The sequence below is a fragment of the Musca domestica genome, unplaced genomic scaffold, assembly GCF_030504385.1.
Source record: "Musca domestica strain aabys unplaced genomic scaffold, Musca_domestica.polishedcontigs.V.1.1 2, whole genome shotgun sequence".
Lineage (NCBI taxonomy): Eukaryota > Metazoa > Arthropoda > Insecta > Diptera > Muscidae > Musca > Musca domestica.
Window position 1 is genome coordinate 506679 of NW_026712249.1, and position 24294 is coordinate 530972.

The 24294-nt window shown below is 33.3% G+C and overlaps 2 protein-coding genes across 5 annotated transcripts; one reads left to right on the top strand and one right to left on the bottom strand.

The window, feature by feature from the left end:
• Positions 1-301: 301 nt before the first annotated feature.
• LOC101892347 (probable tyrosyl-DNA phosphodiesterase) lies at positions 302-6321 on the bottom strand. Of its 3 annotated transcripts, none has more exons than XM_005187247.4 (7): positions 6117-6255; positions 5957-6053; positions 5463-5900; positions 5111-5213; positions 4665-5054; positions 568-1159; positions 302-512 (listed from the first exon to the last, which is right to left on the bottom strand). In XM_005187247.4, the coding sequence occupies exons 2-7, from the start codon at positions 6048-6050 to the stop codon at positions 378-380; spliced, it is 1752 nt and encodes a 583-aa protein (XP_005187304.1). In that variant the 5' UTR covers positions 6051-6053; positions 6117-6255; the 3' UTR covers positions 302-377. The 3 variants fall into 3 exon arrangements, with proteins under 3 accessions (XP_005187304.1, XP_058977530.1, XP_011294081.3); XM_059121547.1 differs by having other exon boundaries at positions 5957-6050; positions 6117-6169; XM_011295779.3 differs by lacking the exon at positions 5957-6053 and having other exon boundaries at positions 6117-6321.
• Positions 6322-19403: 13082 nt separating this feature from the next.
• On the top strand, positions 19404-22848 carry LOC101892514 (protein phosphatase PTC7 homolog). 2 transcript variants are annotated; one of them, XM_011295781.3, is made up of 6 exons: positions 19404-19674; positions 19743-20112; positions 20171-20350; positions 21662-21978; positions 22041-22179; positions 22293-22848. In XM_011295781.3, exons 2-6 carry the CDS (start codon positions 19881-19883, stop codon positions 22340-22342), a joined length of 918 nt encoding a protein of 305 aa, XP_011294083.2. In that variant the 5' UTR covers positions 19404-19674; positions 19743-19880; the 3' UTR covers positions 22343-22848. The 2 variants fall into 2 exon arrangements, with proteins under 2 accessions (XP_011294083.2, XP_011294082.2); XM_011295780.3 differs by having other exon boundaries at positions 19404-20112.
• The last annotated feature ends 1446 nt before the right edge of the window (positions 22849-24294 follow it).

Genomic DNA, 24294 nt, shown 5'->3' on the forward strand with positions numbered 1-24294 from the left:
ATATTCTTTAAATGTTTTTTTTTAGATTTTTCAATTTTATTCGACAAATTTGTGATAAATTTTCAATTTATTGGGGTTGCCACAATCAGCACAACTCCTAATAAAATTTAACAAAATAATGGTTATGGAAACTTTCACATGTTATCGGAAATGGACGAGAGTTTTTTTTAAATGATGATCTTCTCTATTCAAAAAATCACTGTTCTTGCGATTTATTACTTGATGTTACAATTTGTTTTTTTTTCCAATACATAGACACTGGGAATTTCAAATTGTTAAAAAATAAATTTAATGAAATGGCTTCGATCCTGAAATTAATTATTTATTTGAATCAATCAGTTAAAATAACGGCAATATCTTCAAGCTTGTTTTACTATTTATAGCTCGTGTAAGTAATCCATTAAAAAGGGTTTGTCATCAGGACTGTATGGTGTCAGTGGAACATCATACGGAAGAGGAAATGGTGGTATACCGTCTCTTACAGTGCCAAGTGGAAAAGTGTCCTCACCAATCTGAAAATATGTTATTACTATGTATAAATTCATTACTAATTGATATTTCGCTTACCACAAATCTCGGTAAAAAGAGTACGCCTGCTTCAAAATTAGCTATTCGCAAGCAGGCTTGAATACTTGAATTTTTATTAAATGAGCCCCATGCTGCCTTTGATAAGTTAGCTGATGTCAAAAGAAACCAGTATATAGATTTGTCTTCTAAATTGAATCTTGTATATGACTTAATATGTGGCATTGCGCGGGAACGATGACGAAGTTTAGATGTCCATTGATGTAAGTAGGACTTTAACCAAGGCTGTTTATCATTTGTATTTCTACTGTAGGGCAAACATCCACCTCCTAACATACCGTCGTGACTGGAACTCACGTTGCAAAAGCTGGGATATATCATTTTAAATTGAGGAAACTTACGGATTCCAAGAGGTTTACAATCTCGCCTCAAACTATTGAGAAAATCATTTTGTATCCAGGCTTGTACATTGGCTCCCAAACTTCCAATACTTGAGCTTTGACAGACCACAGGTACAGACTCATCAATTGGAGCGCAATGCTTTTGAAGTATACTACTAACGCGACCATGACCCCATGGATGCCCTCGAGGACCCTCTCTGTGCCCTCCTGGTACAGATCCAATAAAAAACACGCTGTTGAATTAAAAATACAAATTAGTTTTTAATAGCCCTAATGCATGTATATATGTACACGCTTTATGTTTAATAATGAAAATTGGTAATTGGGAGGTTATATTTTCACCCGCGAACGTTAATAAAAAATGCATATCATTTGCTTCTGAGCAATATGGCTATAGAGGTTATCATCATCGGATACGACCATAAGGTGCGTCATTGAAATAACGGTTTTAGACCCTAAGTCTGTTTGGATCAAATCTGTTTTAGAACATTTGATACGGCTAAAATGTGCAGCATCAAATAACGGTTTTAGACCCCGGGTCTCTTTGGGCTAAATCCGTTTCAAGACTTTTGGAGCCGATCTAAGGGTGCCGTCCGTCTTTCTGCGCAGGATAATTATAATAGACAATTATTTTTCTCATAGAAAGAGGGGGAGGGAATATTCGATTTGATCCTAACTTGGTACATCGTAATATTATTGTGGATCGAGTTCGGAGATGGGCAACATCGGTCTACTCCTTCTTGAACTCCCCCCCCCCACCAAAGGTCAACATTTTCAAAGATAATATTTATGTCATCAAAATTTACAAATCCTAATATTTTTGTTAGTGCCCATCGGCCCACACCACAAAGGGTCAGAATTTGGAATAATTATAACCCTTATAAAATGTGAAGTTGTTTTCAAATTCCACACAATATTTTTACTAACACAAGATCAGGTGTGAAGATGAGATAACCGGTCTACTCCTTCTGGTACCTCAAAGGGTCTAACAATAATTTTAACCCTTATAACATTTACGTTCAAAAAAAATTAATGTCGGATAAATTTGTATATTTTTCTGAGGACAGTCATGCCTGTTCAAATGTCCAGTACAGGGCAATAGAAAAAGGAAATATTGAAGTCATATCCGACACTGGTCTAATAAGATCCTAGCGCTAAAAACCTCAATGCTGTGGCAAATTGGAACAACTCTAGATTAGCAAAATCTCTTATATTTTTTGGACATTTTTTCCAGAGGTAGGTATTTCTACCCTGATTCCGGGAAACCATTTTTTTCTTGACTATATAGACAATATAGGTATCAACAAGTGGTCATATGACTACCTAAGGCCGGCTTTAGTTCGCGTAACCATACTCAGAAGAGAATATCTCTGAATCCAGAAAAGGTATTAGCACAAATTGTAGCATTTTGGAAAGATAATTTGGCATCAATTTTGTAGATAAAAAAATCCGGGTCTAAAAAATCGATAATTTGACTATAACTTCGGAACCTCTTTAAATAACGTCATAAATTTATTGGATAAATATTTTCATAAGAAATTCCTACATTGTCTATATTGGGTAAGTGGATCCAGGTCTTGAAACCGGACTTTCGGGTCAAAAATCTGGGGTGCCGGGTCCGTTCCCGTAGTTTACCGGAATTAGTATGAAAATACCTATCACTTGAAGAGTTTGCGAAATTTCTATTAGCAAATGCTGAAAGCAGTTCTGTTCAGCAATTCAGAAGTAATTTAAAGGTCTAAAAGAACACATTAAGTACATATTTTAATTAAAATATGTACTTACATGGACTCAGGCAATGCAAACATGTTTGTTTGCTGCATTAGCACTCGCTGCTGCGAACCATTTTTTATCTTTTTTGTCAACAACCAGAAAGTGTGGCCAAATTCTTTTTAAACTGTCGATGTCGCTTCTATGCCTTACCGTAATACCACTTTTGAATCGAAGCGACTTGCACATAACGTCGACGACGACTAAAAAAACGGCAATCGTAGTTGGACCGAATATGTTTAAATTGTCAAAACAATTGGTAGAGTATGCCGATAAGCGGAAAACGGGCTGAAAAGCAGGCCAGATGCTTTACTTCCTGCTGGTTTGGAGACATATGCAGATTACATTATATTGTGTGACTCTTAGAAACGCAATATCTTGGGAATGGAACTAATTGGGAAGAAAGTCGTTATGACTATTGTTATAGAAAATTTTAGAATCTACAGCATTTTCACAGAACTTAATGTTTTTCCGGAAAATTTAGAAAAACTAAAAAAATGGACAGCGAATTTTCGAGCTACATATTTAAATTCAGCTTTGTGGATATATATATGCATCTTCACGCCTTTTTGTTGTGTCTATTTTGACTAGACTACAGCAGTTATGGTTGATTGCATTCGATATATGTTAGTTTTAATTTTGTCAACATGCCGACGTTTGGCTAAAGTGTTAATAAAACAGTGATTAAAGATCAATCCTAAAGTGATTAAAGATCAATCCAACAAAAAAATGAAATGAAAATAAAGCGCGTATATTCGGAAGGCTAAGCAAGACATGATTGAAGTCTAGACTTAAATAAAGCATTTAACAAAAGTAATTTGAAATATATGTAATTTCGGTAATTAAAGAACATTTCCGGCAAGTTAGCAGCCAAAATATAGTAGTCCGATGACAACAGTGCTGTCAATTTTAATTTCGACTTTTCATCCATATTTTTTTAATGTTACAGATATGTATCGGTAACAAAATAATAAATAAATAATTGGAGAATCCCACTACAGATGGCCTTACTGGCCGGCTAACAATTTGAAAACTACAATAACACCTATATAGAAATTTATATTGAATAAAGTATTTTAATTTCAAAAAATGTAGAATCAAATGAGCTAGGTTTTGCTTCTACCTTCTATTAATAGTATCACCTCTTGTACCGAGTTTTTGTGTTGTGCTTTGTTTTGATCGCTGCAGATTTTGGATTTTTATGAAGGATTTTTAATTCAAAACCGATATATTATTTTTAGAAAAACGTTTTTAAAAGGTTTGCCTCAAGTTATGCACGTATTAAAGTTTAAAATTTCTCCAGAGCTTTGTAAGCTTTTTTTCATGTCTAAGGTCCAATTTCAACATAAAGCCCCCATTCGGTTCTTGTTTTATTCATGACGTGCGACGCGAAATAATGGATGACACGACCAGTGTGCCAGGTGTCATTTATGCAACTCTAAACTTCCAGAGACAATAAAATCGTTTCACAGTGGTTGTTTTTTACTCCAAAACAGAATAACGGTATGAAAAGGATCGGACTAATATTGTTCCTTTTTGGACCCGATTATAATGCAGTATAAGTGTGGAGGTACAAGAAAGAGTATATCCCAAATAATATTTCCTTAATCCCCATAGAAATACTCAACTAATGTATCAACGATGATATTAGGTGCTGTTAAAATACGGGACCGACCGGTAATAAGTTTTTACAAAATGTACCCAGATCTTTATATCCAGCAACTAGCTATTTTACTCACAACGACAGTGGTACGCGATATGTCATCCCCAAAATAAGGTAAGCATTTTCTTCAAACGACTTGCCTAAATTTTAGTTATTTGAATCTAAGCGCCAAAAATGCCAGCGACTGTAAAACATCGAAATTAGAAGAACTACCCTATTCCGATATCAAACTCATAAAAATTGAGCAAAACACCACATCACAAAATAAATTTAGACTAAAAGCATTAAACTTTAATTTTTCTTACTTTATGGCACTGAAGTCTGTTCGTCGTATTCTTGCTATCCAGGGTTGAAGTTCAGCATATTTATATTCCACCAAATACAACATTAAATCCTGACGGAAATTTGTGGGACTTTCTCCTGCAGCGGTGTCTGCATCTTCTGCCAGTGGCTCTAATAAGGGACTTATCCACACACCCTGAGTGCGATTATGCCAGTCATCTTCGTATAAATTGGCTGTTGACACAACGACACGCATTGAACCATCCTGGTACGCCAATAACATCATCTTTGTATGAGAAGTAGAGAATGGCGTTGGCATTTTTACCTTAATTGCTTTAACTTTTGGTTTGTGCTTTGAAATAGTTTGCAATTCTGGTGTATCATCGCCATACAAGACAAGCAAGGGCGTATCCCTATATTTGTTGATAGTAATGATAATGTTATCAACGTATCGACTTGATAAACTTACAATATGCCTGCAAAGTAGTAGTGTCCCAATAACCAACCAATGTCCACCATGAAGTTTATCTGAACAGACTCTACAATAGTCCCCAAACTTTCGTCGAGAATCTCTGAAAATTTGTAATAAACGGTATATTAAGCAAAAACATTTGGCTTAACTCTAGTTTAGTAAAAACACTTCAATTTTTCGAAAATTTTTCCAGTGGTAGGTATTTTTACCCTGATCCCGGGAAACTATTTTTTTCTTGGGGACGAACCTGGGACCCCAGATTTTTGACCCGAAAGTTCGGGTTCAAGACCCCGACTAAACTAGAGTTGTTTTACTAAACTAGAGTTGTTCCAAACATTTTACAACTTACCTTGCAAAGTAATTGTCAAAGGTTCATTGTGAGTTGGTTTTGAGTCTGTAATAGCTGTTAGGAAGAAATTATACGGTGCCGCAGCTTCCAACTTTCTCGCCATTTGACCCTTCTCAACAACCACTGGCACATAATCCCTAATATTCTTAGTAATCTTTTGTTTCTTTGCCAAGTTAGAACTGCTTTCTATCTCAGATCGTGTGCCAGCATCAGAAGAGGTTGATGGTTTCGGAGAACTTGCTCTCTTTTCGGTTTTCATTCCATCTGATTTGCATTTTGTTTGTACATTTTTATTTTTGTGCTCCTTGGAATCTTTTGGATAAAGTTTCTCCAGCAATTTTAATTGTTGCAATATCACATCGGCATTTTGAGACAATTCGTCTGGTATAGTATATTCTTTAGATTCTGAATCCCATCCGCCGTGATATATATTATCCACTGCAAGAAAATAAATGTGATATTATAAAAAACATTCCAAACATTATCTACTCAACAGTGTGTATGAGAAAATTCACTGAAATGAATAGGATTTCGCCGATAACATTTTTCAGCATATGGACATTTCTTTAAATTTGTAAAATTTGACATCTTCTGGAAAATGAAAATTTAAATTGAAATATTTTTTTCGACTTTTTACAAAAGAATTTCGCTTACAAAAGGGTTTTCGTGCCTTTGATGTATGGTTGGTTGATTGTCGTCTCTCAAGCGTGGAAAACAAAAATGAAAAACGTCCCAACGAAACTAATATGAAGGCCACAAAGGAACACCCGATAAAAAATAAACAGAAAGCAATGACTCGAGGTACTCTGTTGTTTACGAATGAGACGTAAGGAAAATTGAACATCTTCACTAAAGGGCGCGGAACTAGTTGCTAGCAACACAAGTTGCAACACGGGGTGACGCAGAAGCTAAAGAACTCGTTCTGTGTACAAATTGTTCCTGGATGTTCATTGTTTATCATGGTAGAAGAATACATGTAGATGCTTCAAAGCTTGGGAAAATTTAAAATGTTTTGACAAAAACAAGTAGATTTTTTTAAGTTTTCTTACACGGCACAAAGCGGGGGTAGTTGCGATATGCATTTTCAAAAAATTTTAAAAATTTCAATAATTTTTCATTTAATATTTTCAATTCTAAAAATGGTTTGACAGTTCATTGTCCCAGCAGCTGTGTCGATGTGTATTCGATAGATAGATAACAAGCATGTACAGTGAATTTATAAATACGCATTTTGTTTGACCATATGTTTTCAAATGAATCATTTTGAAAAAAAAACTGTAAACATATTACTTTATCTACTTAATTGTCCCATGACATACCTATGGGGCTAATGTTTTATTCTCTGGCATATATCATATTTTCCCCTGCCCACATCAGAGCAAAATCTACAAAATATGACAACGAATGACATTAAATTAAAAAAAAAAAAACAACATTCAAATGTTTTTCTTCATAATTTGTATGCATTGTACAATTAAGAAGGTAACCTCATGCAGTCATATGCTTAATATATTTGACAATGAGATGTCCCCAACCGTTAATTCATATACTATATCATGATGGAAGAAGACGGGTAGATGCATCAACGCTTGGCAACATTGATATGTCAAAAATGTTAAAATGTTTTGTCAAAAATTAATTAATTCATATACTGTATCATGATGGAAGAAAACGGGTAGATGCATCAACGCTTGGCAACATTGATATGTCAAAAATTTTAAAATGTTTTGTCAAAAATAAATAGTTTTTATATGTTTTCTTATACGATTCAAATCGGAGGTTGTTATGATATGTATTCTTGAAAAAATGTCAAACTTTTTTAAATGTTTTTTTTTTTTTTTTCAAAAATAAGTAGATTTTTTATGTTTATAGGCAAATCGAATTGTTTTAATGCTGATTCAGATTTGGAGGGGTTACTCGCGTCAATTTGTACCGTTTTCTTTTAAGTTTGCCTCTTGCTACTATACAAAGCAATTTGTTTTCAGTAATTTATTTGTTCATCATTGCCGTTTTGTCTTTGTTATTTATATATTTGTATAAAAACAAAAAAGCTATTTTATTCTTATTATTCTCCATTTTCATTCCCCTTACCACTTTCGCCTTCCAACAGAAACTTACCGAAAGTAAACTTGCTTAATGTAAATTCAGACTTATTACCATTCTCTGTATTGGTATAAGAATGGCATAATTACAGAATGTAGAACAAACCTACCCCCAAAATAAAATTTTTGTCTTTTTGTGCCCTTATTCTGTCAAAACATATACATATTTTTGTGCATGTGTTTGCATGGTACAATGAATTCAAGGTAGGGCAGAACTACCATATGATTTAAATTTTTTTATTTTTCTGGCTTAATATGTCAGTTTCATTTGCTTATGTGTGCGTCTTCTTTTCAATAATAAAAAATTGTTCAGAAAATATTCAAATTCGGGTGTTTTCAAAATGCTTATTGCAACGAATGCATCGACAAAATCTACAATTTTTGTCCATAAGAGATATAGAACATGATATTGAAAAGAAATTTTGACCATTCATTCAGTTTTCGCGGTTTTAAATTATTTATTCAAAATCAATGCAACAAGTTGTTTGCTTTTTTATTGTTTTGATAGCAATTCTGACATTACAAGCCAAACAGGTAGACCTCTATACTTGCAATTTTTTCAAAGTTGACCTACCTTCTCTTCATTGTACCATGTGTGTGTATGGCTTGATTAAAAAATATAATAATGTAAAATTATTTCAAATTTGGGTGCAAAAAAATTCAAATTTTCAACAAAATGGGTTACAAATTGTATAATTTTCTGACAAATCTCTATTGTACTGCTATTTTAGATTTATTCTCGTAAAGAATGTAAAAGATTTTACAACTATAATGGAAAACAATTGTAAAAATTGTAGCTTCTGGAACAAAGCAAGAATGAAATGCTATGTTCCCATTGCACTCTCAATCACGTTGTTCGCTCTTAGAATTCGGTACACGAATAAACCCGTTCATACGGCACGATACGTAATTCATAGTAACATAATTCCTTTTTTTCAAAATTTTTATTTGTTGAATTTTATAGGAATTTGTACGAAAGTACATGAAATTAGTATTAATAATAATAGAAGAAATTATTTTTTACCCTTCTATTCGAGAAGTGAAGAAAACAGATGGAACAAAAATTTCTCTGATACCAAAAGGTATATCAAAAAGAAAAAAGAGAGAACTGTCTAATACAGAAAAAAAGAAAAAACAAAACACAAACAGTGAAGAACTGAACAAAATAGAAACAATGGAAGATGAAACATACAACAGCACCAGCTCATATGACCAGTGAATATCAAATTATACAATGGAATTGTAATGGATTTAACAATCATATAGATGACACCAAATTATTAATCTCAAATATTAATTGCCTAGCAATATGCATACAAGAATCAAAATTTAAATCAAATTATCACAAAAATATCAAAAATTTTAAATGTTTTTATAAAAACTTAAATACAACAAATACTGCTCATGGCGGTGTATGTATTTATGTAAATAATATGGTAGAAGCCTCTGAACTCCAACTCAATACTGATTTACAAGCAATAGCTATTAAAATTAGTTTTCCTATTAAATGTATATTATGCTCGATATATCTTCCAGGGTCGGAAACTTTATCTAAAAGCTCGCTAAATAATTTAATTAATCAATTCGATCTCCCTTACATGTTATTAGGAGATTTCAATTCTCATAATACCATGTGGGGATCTGAAAAAACCGATCAAAGAGGGAAAATCATATATGATTTTATAAATGAAAATGATATAAATTTAATGAATAATATAAATTGTCCAACCCATTTTAGTTTGGCTTATAAATCATTCAGTCACATTGATCTAAGCTTAATATCTCCACAAATTGCTCGATATTTTGAATGGACTGTATGCGACGATTTACACAACAGCGATCATTATCCTATACTTATAAAGTATAAAGATTTTTCTCCATCTTTACAACGTAGAGAAACTTGGAATATAAATAAAGCAAAATGGGACAATTTTCAATGCGAACTTAAGGGTTCTTTTAACGCATTTAATTCAATTAATGATTTAGAAGAACACATAGTCAATTCAATCATAGAATCTGCAAAAAATGCCATTCCCATAAAATCTTCCACTGTTAATAAACGGCAAGTACCATGGTGGAACCACAAAATAAAGACATTGATTAAGGAAAGAAGAAAACTTCTAAAAAAATTTAAAAATAATATGAATTCTGAGAATCTTGCAAATTACCTTAAAATGAAAGCAACAATTCGCAAAGAAATTCGCGCTAGCCGTAAAAAATCTTGGATTACATTTTGTGAAAGTATAAACCTTCGAACTTCGTCGTCAACAGTTTTCCGAAAAATTAGATCACTCAATGGATCCACCAACCATCAGCAAATAAACTTCCTCAAACACAATGACACATTAGTAACAAACCCAAAAGATATTGCAGACTTGTTTGCCAAACAATTTGCCAACAATTCTTCTTCTTCAAATTACTCTTCAAGTTTTATAGATTACTCAAAAACAAAGCAAATATCACTCAATTTTGACAATAATGGGGAACCATATAATTCAAAATTTTCTATGTTAGAATTAAAATCTGCTCTGAAAATGTGCAAAGGATCGTCTCCAGGTCCGGATAATATAAGATACGAAATGTTAAAAAAATTAAATGATATCTCTTTACAATATATTTTAGATTTCTATAACTTAATCTGGACAGAAAGAGTTTTTCCTGATAAATGGAGAAAAGCTCTTGTGATACCAGTGCTTAAACCAGGTAAAGACTCAGCAAAGCAAAATAATTATAGACCTATATCTCTCACAAACTGCCTATGTAAACTCTTGGAGAGAATGATAAATAGAAGACTAATATGGTATCTCGAAACAAAAAATATATTAAATATCAACCAATCTGCTTTCAGAAAGAATCGAGGTACTATTGATAATTTGGCTATATTACATTCTGACATAATGGAGAGCTTCTCTACCAAAAAAGATTTAGTAGCAGTATTTTTTGACCTTTGTAAAGCGTATGACTGCGTATGGAGAAAATTAATATTAGAAAAACTCAATCGCTCTGAAATAAAAGGAAATATGATTTCTTTTATTTCAAATTTCTTAACAAACAGAAAATTTTCTGTTCTTGTAGGAAATACGCACTCAAAAAGTTACTATCTAGAAAACGGAGTACCTCAGGGATCAATCCTTAGTGTAACCCTTTTCCTTTTAGCGATTGACTCTATATTTAATAATATCAAACCAAATGTAAAATCTCTATTATATGCCGATGACCTTGTTATCTATTCTTCAGGGAATAATATTTCCACAATAACAAAACATATTCAGTGTTCTATTAACAAGCTATTATCATGGAATAACAAAACTGGTTTTAAATTTAATGCCGAGAAAACTGTTGCTATTAAATTCTCAAGACGCAGAAAACAGAACGATATTAACATTTCTCTAAAATTGGATGATAATAATATACAATTTGTAAACAAACATAAATTTTTAGGTGTTATCTTTGATGAAAAACTTTCATTTCATCATCATATCCAACATATCAAGGCTAAAGCGAATTCAAAACTAAGTATTATAAAGATGTTAAGATGTACAAAATTTGGATCTGATCAACAATCACTCTTAAAAATATTAAATTCAATAGTTCTGCCGACAATTGACTATGCTTCAATAATCTACAATTCAGCTTCGAGCAGTCGACTAAAAACTCTTGACACTATATTAAATACAGGTATAAGACTTTCTCTTGGAGCATTCAGGACTAGTCCTACTAGTTCTCTACTGGCTCTCTCTTCCAACCAACCTCTTAATTATAGACGACTAAAACATCTACTAAATTACACACTGAAAATATTTTCTCTGAAAACCCATCCTTTTTATTCTATGTTAAATAACACAGCAAAAGTTAGAAAATTTGAAGCCAAGTCATTGACATATCAACCACTTTACACACGAGCTTACAACGAAATGTTAAAAGTAGTAACCAAATTCCCTATCGACATAAAAAATATAAACCCATTATCAACATCAACTGTAGCTCCTTGGACTTTTACTATGATAAATTTAAATTTAAGACTTGCCTATATTAACAAAAGAAACATGATCCCTGAAGAAGTACACCAACGTTATTTAGAAATAATAAATTCTAATTATAAAAACTTTATAAAATTTTATACTGATGGCTCAGTTATAAATGAAAAATCTGGCTTTGCATATTTTGGAGACCACTTTTCGACAAAAATCCGAACTTGCAACTATTCTTCTATTTATACTTGTGAGTTACTGGCAATTAAAGTAACCCTAGAAAAGGTTCGTGAAAACTACCATGGAGCAAATATATTAATTATTTCTGACAGCAAAAGCTCATTAGAAGGGTTAGATGATAATTTCAGTAGGAACAGTTTAGTACAGGAAATTAGGGAAATCTTATGTAGAATGTCATACAATTACGTTGAATTTCTATGGGTCCCGAGCCATTTTAACATATATGAAAATGATAAAGTTGACAAATTAGCAAAGGATTCACTCAAAGACGATATCAACTTGAAATATAAATATCAATTTCCTGATTACAGAAGGCAAATAAAAAAATATGTTCATGATCAGTGGAATGAAGAGTGGGTAATGAGCAGTCGAGATTCCAAATTATTTAAATTAATAAATCATATTCCATACAAATATACACATCCATCATTAAAGAGAAAGGATTTAAGCAAACTAAATAGACTGAAAATTGGACATACTTTACTTACTCATAAATATATCATAGAAAAATCTGCACCCCCTATTTGCATTTGTACAAAGCCACTAACAATCTACCACATTTTTAACGAGTGCACCTCACATGAGAATATTAAAAACAAATACAAGATTAAAGATATATCCATACTTTTGGAAGCAGATAAATTCGAAAACATAAAACAATTTCTTACAGATATCAATGTGTATAATTTGATTTAAATATTGACTAGATCTTTTTTTTTTACATCATATATTATATTAAAAATTGATTAACTGATTTAATAATTTGTATTAAAATTGTAAAATCAAGGGCCTATATAACCTTTCTGTGTTGGGGCCCTTTTTAAACTTTAAATAAATAAATAAATAAATTATTTTTTACCCTCCAATCATATATTTAATCTTTCAATTAACAGTTTTCAATCATGTTTTGAACTTTTTGTATAAATGTTGAAATTTTACATATATTTTTGTATTTTTCTGTTTTTAAATTCATTTGGTGAGTCACTTCTCAAAAAATTTTTTGTCGATATAAGAATTTTGAAAATATTGCCTGTTTTGTTTCCAGATTTCTGTCTCGTGGATAAATAGCGTACCACGGATGAGAGAGAAAACAAAATTTACTTTCTTTTGAATGCACATACGCCATTCAACATTATATCTTTCATTCATAATTTTTAGTCTCCTGAAAAATGTTAAAATTTCATTAACTTTTTCTATTTTGAATTTTGAAATGCCATAATTTATTTTTTCGATAAATGCTCTCATTTGTTAGAGATGAATGGAACAAAGAACAAAAAGCTTTGTTCTCTCAGCAAATTTTGTGTAGGGAATTAAGTATATATTTTTTAATTTACGGTCGAACAACGAATAGAGAACGAATCAAGTGCAGTGGAAACGCAACATAAAAATGTTACTACGATAAACGATTTTTCCTTTATCACTCTGTTCAAGAACCTGCAAGAATCTACTAGTTTTGCAATTTTTTACGATTTCATAAAGGGAAAATCGGTTATCGTAGTAAAAACTTTTACATTCTTACAATTCTGCAAAAATATCATTGGTCTGTTTCGGAACTGTTAGAATTAAAAAAAAATTTACTACAATAACCGAATTTCCCTTTATCATATCGAAAGAAATCGCAAAAATAGTAGATTCTTGTAGGTACTGGAACATAGTAATTGAAAACAATTTTGAAAGTAGTAGCTTCTGGCAAATTTTGGAACAGAGCAAAGATCTAAATGATGGTGTAAATGCGCTATAAGTTGGTTGCTTCTTATTCTCTCGCAACCAATTGTCGACTTACATAGCCCTATTTGTGAAGCACCCATTGAATTTAGAAAACGACTAGTTCCGCGCTCTTTAGTGAAGATGTTTAATTTTACACTCACTACACTCATTCGTAAACAACAGAGTACCCCGAGTCTTTGCTCTCTGTTTATTTTTTATCGGGTATTCCTTTGTGGCCTTTATATTCGTTTCGTTGGGACGTTTTTCAACCCAAGCTAGATCTAACAGGTAACCGCATCGGCGAATTGCTACAACAAAGCAACTTTTGTGGTCCCCTCAAATGTCAAAATTGGCATTAAGGCGAAAAACATAGATTCGCCATGACATTTAAAGGTTGCGGCAAATTTGTTTCAACCAATCAGAAACGAGGTGTTTGTTTGCATTTTATTTTGTGTGCCTCTCGTCGTAAACGAACGTCGCAATAAAAGTTTTTATTGTAAAACAAATAAGAGTAAAATAAGTATTAATTGTAGTATTGCGATATTTTTTAAACCAAGAAACTTATAATGGCTATATTTTACTGGTTTAAACCGAAAGTTTCCCGGAACTTACAAATTACAAGAGTCCAATTCTTGCACTATGGGAATCTTAGATGTTGAGGCTAACTTAATTCTTAAAGCTGCACTCCATTCTAACCTCCTTCCTTCATTTTCTATTAATTTTTTTACTGGTTTCATTCTTAACTTGCTCTTAAATTATTTGAAATATTATAAAAAGGTACTTTTAGGGAAGACAACATAAACAAATTTGTTGTTGCATTCATTTAGGGCGAATTCTTCATTACAACAATTTGTTTTGACATTTAATGGTGCCGTCAGCTGGGCTGATGCGATTACCTAGTACATCTACCTTGAACCAACCCAATAAATGAAAGCGCGGTTGAAGCAGAGACGACAATCAGACAATAACCTAACCAGTAAGAACCAGAAGTAGCAACAAGGAGTGATAAAACCAATAAAACAACCAAGGAATTGGATTGGAAACAACTCTAGTTTAGTAAAAAACAAAACGTTGCTGTGAAAAAGATCTGCCAATAGAACTTGAGTCGAACCTGGAGAGTTTCTAGTGTATAATTCGCATATGCTAATTTGCAATAAGTTCGAAATATATACTACTTTCCAGAGAACGGCCCTTGTAAGCCATCATCCACATCAAATATGCCTGATGAGCCGCTTAACCAACGGCGAAACGCGTCGCATAGTGGTGAGTGTGTGATAGTGTCTATCTGGCTTTCCTTTTCACTGCAAATTTCAGATCATTAAGCTCGTCTCGAAAGAGAAAACAAACACTTTAATCATAAAACATATGATCTTCGCCTTAACAAGGCAAAACTCAAAAATTCAGCCGAGCCTGGCTGTGGGATTTGAACCGCGGACCTCTGTGTGCAGCCAACTAGAAGTTGCCGTCTCTACGTTCAGAGCCATTAACCCGTCTTCCTAAAGCAGCACTAAAAAACAAGTGTATGCATTGGAAGCAATGTAGTTGTTGTGGACAAAAAATCCATCACTACAAAAACAAAACGTTGCTGTGAAAAAGATCTGCCAATAGAACTTGAGTCGAACCTGGAGAGTTTCTAGTGTATAATTCGCATATGCTAATTTGCAATAAGTTCGAAATATATACTACTTTCCAGAGAACGGCCCTTGTAAGCCATCATCCACATCAAATATGCCTGATGAGCCGCTTAACCAACGGCGAAACGCGTCGCATAGTGGTGAGTGTGTGATAGTGTCTATCTGGCTTTCCTTTTCACTGCAAATTTCAGATCATTAAGCTCGTCTCGAAAGAGAAAACAAACACTTTAATCATAAAACATATGATCTTCGCCTTAACAAGGCAAAACTCAAAAACTCTTCGATTTTTTCGAAATTTTTTCCAGAGGTAGGTATTTTTACCCTGATCCCGGGAAACTATTTTTTTCTTGGGGGACGGACCCGGGACCTCAGATTTTTGACCCGAAAGTTCAGGATCAAGATCACGCCTGGAGGACTTTCGGGTCAAAAATCTGGGGTCCCAGGTCCGTCCCCCAAGAAAAAAATAGTTTCCCGGGATTAGGGTAAAAATACCTACCACTGGAAAAAATTTCGAAAAAATTGAAGAGTTTTTACTAAACTAAAGTTAAGCCTTGGATTGGACATATTTGTTGAACAGGATTATTTAAAAAATGGTAAGTAAAGTATGCATACACCTTGGACAACCAAGGATAAATTGGAGTGGCGTCATTTGTAAGATTGTGGAGATCGGACCATTCCCTCAGGTTCCTTTGATCGATCATTTCATTTTCTACCAGCGTTCGAAAATAAACAGTACACTAACATAGTGTACTGTACCGGTACAGTATCACTAAAAAATTTGTTAGCGGTAGTGTTCCGGTACACTACCACTAAAAAATATTTTAGTGATACTGTACCGGAACACAACGATGATCGTAGTGTACCGCAGTCGGAGCGCTAAAAAATCGTAGTGTACCGCAGTCGGAACACTAAAAAATCGTAGTGTACCGGAGTCGGAGCACTAAAAAAACGTAGTGTTCCGCAATTGGAGCATTAAAAAATCGTAGTGTAGCACATGTATCACATTAAAAAAAATCGAAATCATAAAACTGATTTTAAACACTCAGCCATACACTGTAAATTATTTAGTTTTTTACACCAACACTCATTCATTTTTCGGTACCACAAAATAGCAGGTAAATGATTTGCATAATAACCCATTACAATGCAACCACTAAAATACCCTTTTTCGCGGAAAATTTCAATTTTCAATGGTTAAATACAAATTATTATGACTTCAGATTTGGTCCTTTTTTATTCTTTCCACCTATTCCCATATTTTTCTACTTTCTTCAATCTTGCAACCAATCTAAACATACATGACAAATAAAATAAATCCAGCTTTTATTTTCATAATATTGAATTATGCTAGTAATTTTTGCATTATCAAAAACATAAAACATCTAATTTTTCTCACAAATCGTAAACAACACATATGTGGTACACTACCGATACATTATTTTTTTAATGTTCCGCCATGCGGTACACTACGATTTTGTAGTGCTCCGACCGCGGAACACTACGATTTCGTAGTGCTCCGACTGCGGAACACTACGTTTTTTAGTGCTCCGATTGCGGTACAGTACGATTCATGTTGTGCTCCGGTACGGTACATTATCTTAGTGTACCACTCCACCTCGGAACGGTACAGAACACTACGGTACAGTACCATACTGTTTATTTTCGAACGCTGTTTTCTACTGAGTGGCCTAGGTTTAAATTTTAATTAAACACAGGAGGAAAGATTTCTTTAATGGTCGGTTCTATTGAATATGTATCCTGAATGTGGTAGCTATGGCATGGCATCCGATACGAACAGCCGATTTTACCCACATTGTAATGAATTGCATTATTAAATTATTTAAATTATAACACATTGACATTATGATTTCTATTGTCTCAATTGTAGTTATAGTGCGATTTAAACACAATTTTAAATTATTTAATGGGCCTTGAACATCTTGCATAATTCCAAATACTGTTTTGACCATGGTGCATCAACATTGACAACTGTTTCTATACGATGTTGAAGTTGGTTGTTGTTTCGAAATCAGTTCATTGCCACCTGCTCAAACTACGATAACCGATTTTCCCCTTATGAATGATATCGGAGAAAAATTTTCAATTCAATCACAATAATTACAATAATTGCATTTTGACATTAAATTTGGTAGTCAGAAGGCTTGGAAGGGGAACCGTATGCTTTATACCATGGTAGAAGAATATAGGTAGATGCATCAACGCTTGGGAACATTGATATGTGCAAAATGTTTTGTCAAAATAAGTAGATTTTTATATGTTTTCTTATACGACGCGAATCGCTGGTCGATATAATATGTATTTTTCGATAATTTTTACACACTTCAATAATTTTTCATTTAACATTTTCAATTTCAAAATCAGTTTGACAGTTCATTGTCCCAGCAGCTGTGTCGATGCGACTACCTGTACTCTTCTACCATGCTTTATACTTTCTAAATCAATACATGGTGTCATGGTATAGTTATTGCAGGTAACAGCAAGTCCCAGCTGATTTGGTTGTATATTTTTGAAATTAATGGCTCGATTATCCATTGCCACCAAACTTGGGTTGCGTTATCAGTTGTCAGCACGACTGAAATAAAATGTTGTATTATATAAGGCAACCCAATTGAGTTGTCGATAAACGTGTTATCGATCAGTGTATTTTCCATCTTGTGAACTCTAAACTTCAAAAATGTCAATAAATTCGAAATAACACAATTTATAGCATGTTTCCATTGGAAACCGAACAACGTTGTTCGCTCTCAGAATTAGGTACACGAATTAACCCGTTCATACGGTACGATTCGTAATTCATAGTAAAATAATTCCTTTTTTCAAAAAAATTGTTTGTTGATTTTAAAGGGAATGTATACGAAAATACATGAAATTCTCACTAATATGTATATAGGAAATTATTGTTTTTCTCCCAAAGATTTATTATATCGTTAATTTTACAATTTTCATTCACGTTTTCAACTTTTTGTGTAAATGTTGACATTTTGAACATATTTTTGTGATTTCCCATTTTTAAATTCTGCTGAAGAAACACTTGTCAAACATTTTTTCTGCCGATAGAAACATTTTGAAAATATTGACTATTTTGTTTGCAGTTTTCTGTAGAAATTTTAACTCGTGGACCAAATGCGTACCTCGAATGAGAGAGAAAACAAAATTTACTTTCGTTTGAATGTACATACGCCATTCAACATTGTAGTTTTCATTCATAATTTTCAGTCTTCCAAAAAATTTTTAAAATTTCATTAAATTTTTCTATTTATAATTTTTAAATGTCATAATTTATTTTTTCGATAAATGCTCTCATTTGTTAGGGATGGGACATATTTTTTCGTTGTTCTGAGAGTGATTTGATTTGAACAACGTACAAATATGAGTGTTCGCTCAGGAAATTTTGTGTGAAGAATTAGGTAGTTTTTTCATAGTTAAGGGTTAAACAACGAATAGAGAGCGAATCAAGTGCAGTGGAAACGCCACATTAAACAATAAAAGAATTTTAAAATGATAAGTTCAGTGGAATTATTTTTTGATGAAGAAAATGTTCAGTACGTTGCATCTATTCGACGAAGCTTGAGACATAATTCCACCTCAACATTTGACACTATTTCTATCCCATCTTCATCTCATGTCTCCATTATTCCGTAAATGGCACCTGCAGGATCTGTTACTAAACTTATTTGTGTAGATCTGCTGCGGTTTGCTCCAACGGCGATAGACGCACTTCTTGTGATGGACCACCACCTGTGGCGTTAAGATTTATTTTATTTTGCGACATTTTCTTCTTAAAATGGATCCATACTCTCTGTCATTCTTCTGGTGTCCATGACTGTCTAGGTTGTTGAATAAACAGCAAATGCATATTTTAATATTTTGCGATTAAATATGTCAAGAGCCATCTTTTGTTCTGTGATTTCAACCAATACAGTTTGACACAGTTGTCTTGGAAGGAGGCTGGGCCATGCTATCCTGTGTTAAACTGGCGGCGAAGTAGTGCTTCGTTAATCAAACACAATCATGACGATAAGCGTTCCTTGGGTTCTTACTAAGCTTTGCGTTGTATTTCATTTTCAAAGGAATGCCATATCCAAGACGTTGCTGCATACTAGTGTGCGAAAATTCAAGAAATGGCAACAGCAAACATATTTTCCATGCTGTAAAAAGCATGTATGCCAATATGATGACTTGATCCAAGCGTCTGCAATCGACAGCAGTACCTACCCCTTCCAAGACAGCTGATTATGCACTATTGTGATTGGAATGACAGCACAAAAGTCAAAGTCAAGCCAACGAAAAGTGAATGCGTCGTATATCGTCGTTTGTTACTTTATTAAAATAGGTTTTCGCTACCAATAAATTGTGAGAATGAAATATAAAAAAGCGTTTTTCGATTAATATAACTACACGAAAGAAAGCGAATTTATGCATTACAAATTTTTTCTATTTGTTCAATGTACGTCGCATATCTCAATAACGGTTGGAATATTGAATACACAACGAATTACCAAATAACGCATTTCCCAGCCAATCTTGTGACTTTGACGTAAAATCGAATAACATAAAAAAGTGTTATAAATAACCCCCACTAAGACGCATAATTTGTTGATTTAGGTTACATCGAATATAGGTGCTCTGGAAAAGTGATTTTTTTTGGATTGAGAGGTTCCAGGTAAACAGAGTGGCACAGCTTCATTCCTTGATGCACATGTAAACCATTGTAAAACTAGATACACACATACAAAAGAAAATATGCATTCACTTAGCTGGACGTCGAGAGTTATTTCGCGTGCCTTGCGCAATGGATTCTCCACGCTGATGGAGTCTGCCAATGTCACGGCGGCTGGAGCAAACAAATCTCGACCTCATTTTGTATCGGTAGTATGTGGATTTCCTAAAGATTTTCTTACATCCAAATATAAACCTGGGAAATATGGAGAAGATTCTTGGTTTAAGACTTCGACTTTAAACTCTGATGTGCTGGGTAAGATGCAGGCTTTGCCAAATCAATTGAATTCAGAAAAATATTTTTTTTTCATTAGGTGTTGCTGATGGTGTTGGTGGCTGGCGAAGCTACGGCATAGATCCCGGTGAATTTTCGTCATTTCTTATGAAGACGTGCGAACGACTTGTCCACTGTGTAAACTTTAACCCGCAAAGGCCTGTAAATCTACTAGCATATAGTTATTGCGAGTTACTGGAACAAAAGAAGCCAATCCTTGGTAAGTTCTTGATCTTTATTTTGTTTAAAATAAAAAAAAGGAGAAATAATATAAATTTGTATTTTGGTTTCAAAAATCGAGACGTCTACGAGCCACCTTCATCTAATTTATGTAATACTAGGAACTCGCACTGCTTCTTAAGAGGAATTTAGCACCAGTTAGTACTTTTCGTACAAATATAAGACGCATTTCCAAAGCCCACAAAATCTCAAACGCTAATACCGTCAGCAATCTAAATATCAAATTCTGGAATTGTATCTCTGCCCCTTCACCCAACACAACAAAAAGACTTTCAAATTCATCTTCTCTCGATCCTAGACACCAACAGTTATCGCAATATAAAATTTCACAGTTTTGGCTCTTTCCCTTAACCCTAAACTTTTAGTTCTTTTCGAACAATTATAGGATGCATTTCCAAACCCACATCTAAATCTTAACCTCAGATACCAATAGTTATATAAATATCAAATTTCTGAATTGTATCTCTGTCGCTTCATACGAGAACATCGATCCAAATACCACTATCTAATCTAATATCGCTCCCACATCAGAAAAATGGATGCACATGAACATGCATTTGCTGGGTTGGCGGCTCCTGGTCGAAGATTTGTTCCTTCGAGACAATCCGGTACATAGAACCGGCCGCATTAGTTGTTAAGCTTACATGTTATTAATGGTAAAATTAGAGCTGTAAGTACATGCTCCGCTGCCTTCATATATCTTGTCGCCCTCTGTAAATATAGGACAAACGTCCTAAGTGCACACCTCACTGCACTTAAGATTTGAGATGAAATGATTTCAGCGTTTCTTTTGGTTGAGCTCAGCTAAATTTATAAACCTCCGATCTTTTTTTCAACTTTTGAACCAATTCCGTGAATTCTTAAAACACATTCAAGAAGAGTAATTTTTGGGGTTTTGTTTATAAAAAATCACTTCGAAGTTTTCGCAGGACCAAGGTACATTGTACAATAGGTTGTGTCGTCAGCAAATTTGAATAATAAATGTCAGAAGCTTTCAAAAGGAGAAAAAATGAACGATTTTTACATATTTCATACAACACTTATAAAAAATTTTTTTAACAATAATTTTTTTACGTCCGGAAACAGCTGACCCGATAAAACGATCACATAAATTTGCTTTGGTAGGGCCTTTACATATACCTACTTTTACTATGTTTTTTGTATGAATAAAGAGAACAAAAGTGTATAAAATTTTGTTGCGTGGCCCAATGGCTCGAATGTAAAATATAAAGTTAATATATAAATTAAATAAAAAGATTTATCGTATACTTATTATTGTATCTACTTTTAGGCAGCAGCACTGCATGCGTACTAGTGTTAAATCGGGAAAATAGTACTGTTTATACAGCTAATATTGGAGATAGTGGTTTCATGGTTGTTCGAAAAGGTGAAATTATACACAAGTCTGAGGAACAACAACACTACTTTAATACACCTTTTCAATTGTCATTGCCACCACCGGGTCATGATCACAACGTATTAAGCGACAGCCCAGATTCAGCAGACACTTTAAGTTTCCCGGTGAAGGAAGGTGATGTTATATTAGTGGCAACAGACGGAGTATTTGATAATGTTCCCGAGACGTTACTGCTGGATGTGTTAAAAGAGGTAAGAATTTAAAATATATTTGAAAGTTTTCAATATCTTGATTAATTATTGCATTGTTGCAGGTGGAAGGGGTAACAGATCCTGTCAAACTACAAATGACTGCCAACTCGCTGGCGCTGATGGCCCGATCTTTGTCCTTCGACAGTGAATTTATGTCGCCGTTTGCAATTAATGCCAGAAGAAATAATATTAACGCAACCGGTAAGCGAAATACCTTAATTGATGTGTCTTTAATGTTGGTGTTTTCAGTATAATACCACTCAGAAGAGGTCTTACAGCTGCAATATTTCGATACTAACTTCTCTCTTTTTCAGGTGGCAAACCAGACGATATAACTGTGTTACTCGCAACTGTAGCAATGTAATTAATTATCTAATTTTATTAAATTCGTTTAAGTTGATAAGTTTATTCATGTTTTGAAATAATACCTGAACAAGTAACTTCTACGTGCAGCATGTGACAAACCCCATTTGCTTAAACGGCTCCACTTTTCATTATGAATTAGATTAAGTTTAGTTAAATCTTAAACCCAATTGTTTTTGTAATATTAGTCACAAGAAGGATCACATTCATAGCAGTTCCATTGTAATCATTATTTCATGTTCCCCATTTCATATGATTTTTTTTTTCACTATACTTAATTTTCAAATTTTTGTTAGAGCAATTCCTCAGGTCTTCGATTAAGTCGGATTGTTAATTATAATCTTTTGTCATTTTATTTGAATTATACTCGTGAGACCCTTCCAATGGTTATTATTGAAATAGTGCTACATTATTTATATAAATATACGTATGTGCGTTCTACTGAATAATTATAAACAAATGGGCATTTGATAATGCCAATAGCAATAAAAAAGTAACAAAAATAAAGTGTAACTGATCATTCTAGGGTTATAAAGAATTGTAATCTAAGTTTTCAATAGGCAAATAGTGAAAACAAAGTTGTTGCTTTTTAACATGAAAGTGGGAAATCTTTTTAAAATGTTTGTGTATTGGAATGATTGTTTTAAATTAAGTTTCAAGCGAATAAAATCAGGTGCCATTAAAACCCGCATGTTAAAGTGTAAAATTTCAAGTTATCTCAAGTTTAGTCGTAATAAAGCGAACATAAGTTTTCTTTGAAAAAAAATCTATAGACAATGTTTTATTAAAGACCAAAATCGTGCTCTGCTGCTGCTCATGAAAATAAATAAATTTTTCTTATAAGCGGAAATAATAAAATTAGAAACAAAAATTATTTTAAAACAAATTCTTTTGAAAATAAGAAGTAGTAGCATATATCTTTGCACATTTTTTCTAATATAATTATGTCTGTAGCTGTCACTGATAACACAAAGTTACCTGAATAGAAAGTTATAGCTCTTATTTCAAAATATGGTTGTAAAAATCCGTAAAACGTGATCGCAGCAAGTCAACTTTGAAATAACGTAGCTCGGCCCATATTGGTAACATTCATATAAATACACGTGTTTAACGTGTGGTGAAAAACATGGACCGTAAGGTCTAACTTTATGTTTATTCGTTCGGTTTAAAAATGCCTTGCACATATTAGATATTTTGTTCTGTTTGCTTTTACTTTAATGTTCATACACTGCAAGAATGTAAAAGTTTTTGCTGTTGGTGTTTTGTAAAGTATAACAGTGTTTTTTTCCATTAACTATAGACTCGAATCAGCCGCGAATAAGTAAAACAAAACATTAGGTTAGGCCATAAAGAAGACATTAAAAAAAGTATCTGAATTCAAGCGTGTTCCACTTTAAACTACATATACCAGTAAAACCGTTTGGATAATGCAGATAAACTAATCGAAAAAAGTAAGTAACGACGTTATATGGGGGTCATAAACCAAAACGGGTACCTTTATAGACTTAATAGAGTCTTGAATGCAAAATTTGAAAAATTTCGTGGGTAAATGTGATTAGAATTATCAAAATACCGAATATCGGTGGGTACCGTTATATATATAGAAATTCAATGTTCCGGAGCGAGAACCCATTTCCAAGTTCTAGACAAATTCATGGAAAACTGTAAAAATCATAAAAAATACCGAATATCGGGTGCTACCGTTATATGGGGGCTATACAAAAACGTGGACTGATGTATCTCATTTTCAATACCAACCATCCTAGACACAATACAATACAAAATTTGAAGTTCTACGTCAAATAATGTGGGCTGTATTATGATTTATGCTGATCATATATATACTTTATGGGATATTACTAACGGAATGGCAAAGTTAATATACCCTCTTTTCAAGGTGGAGGGTATAAAGAGGTTTGGAGTTTCTAATACGAATACAATACTTTTTCGTCC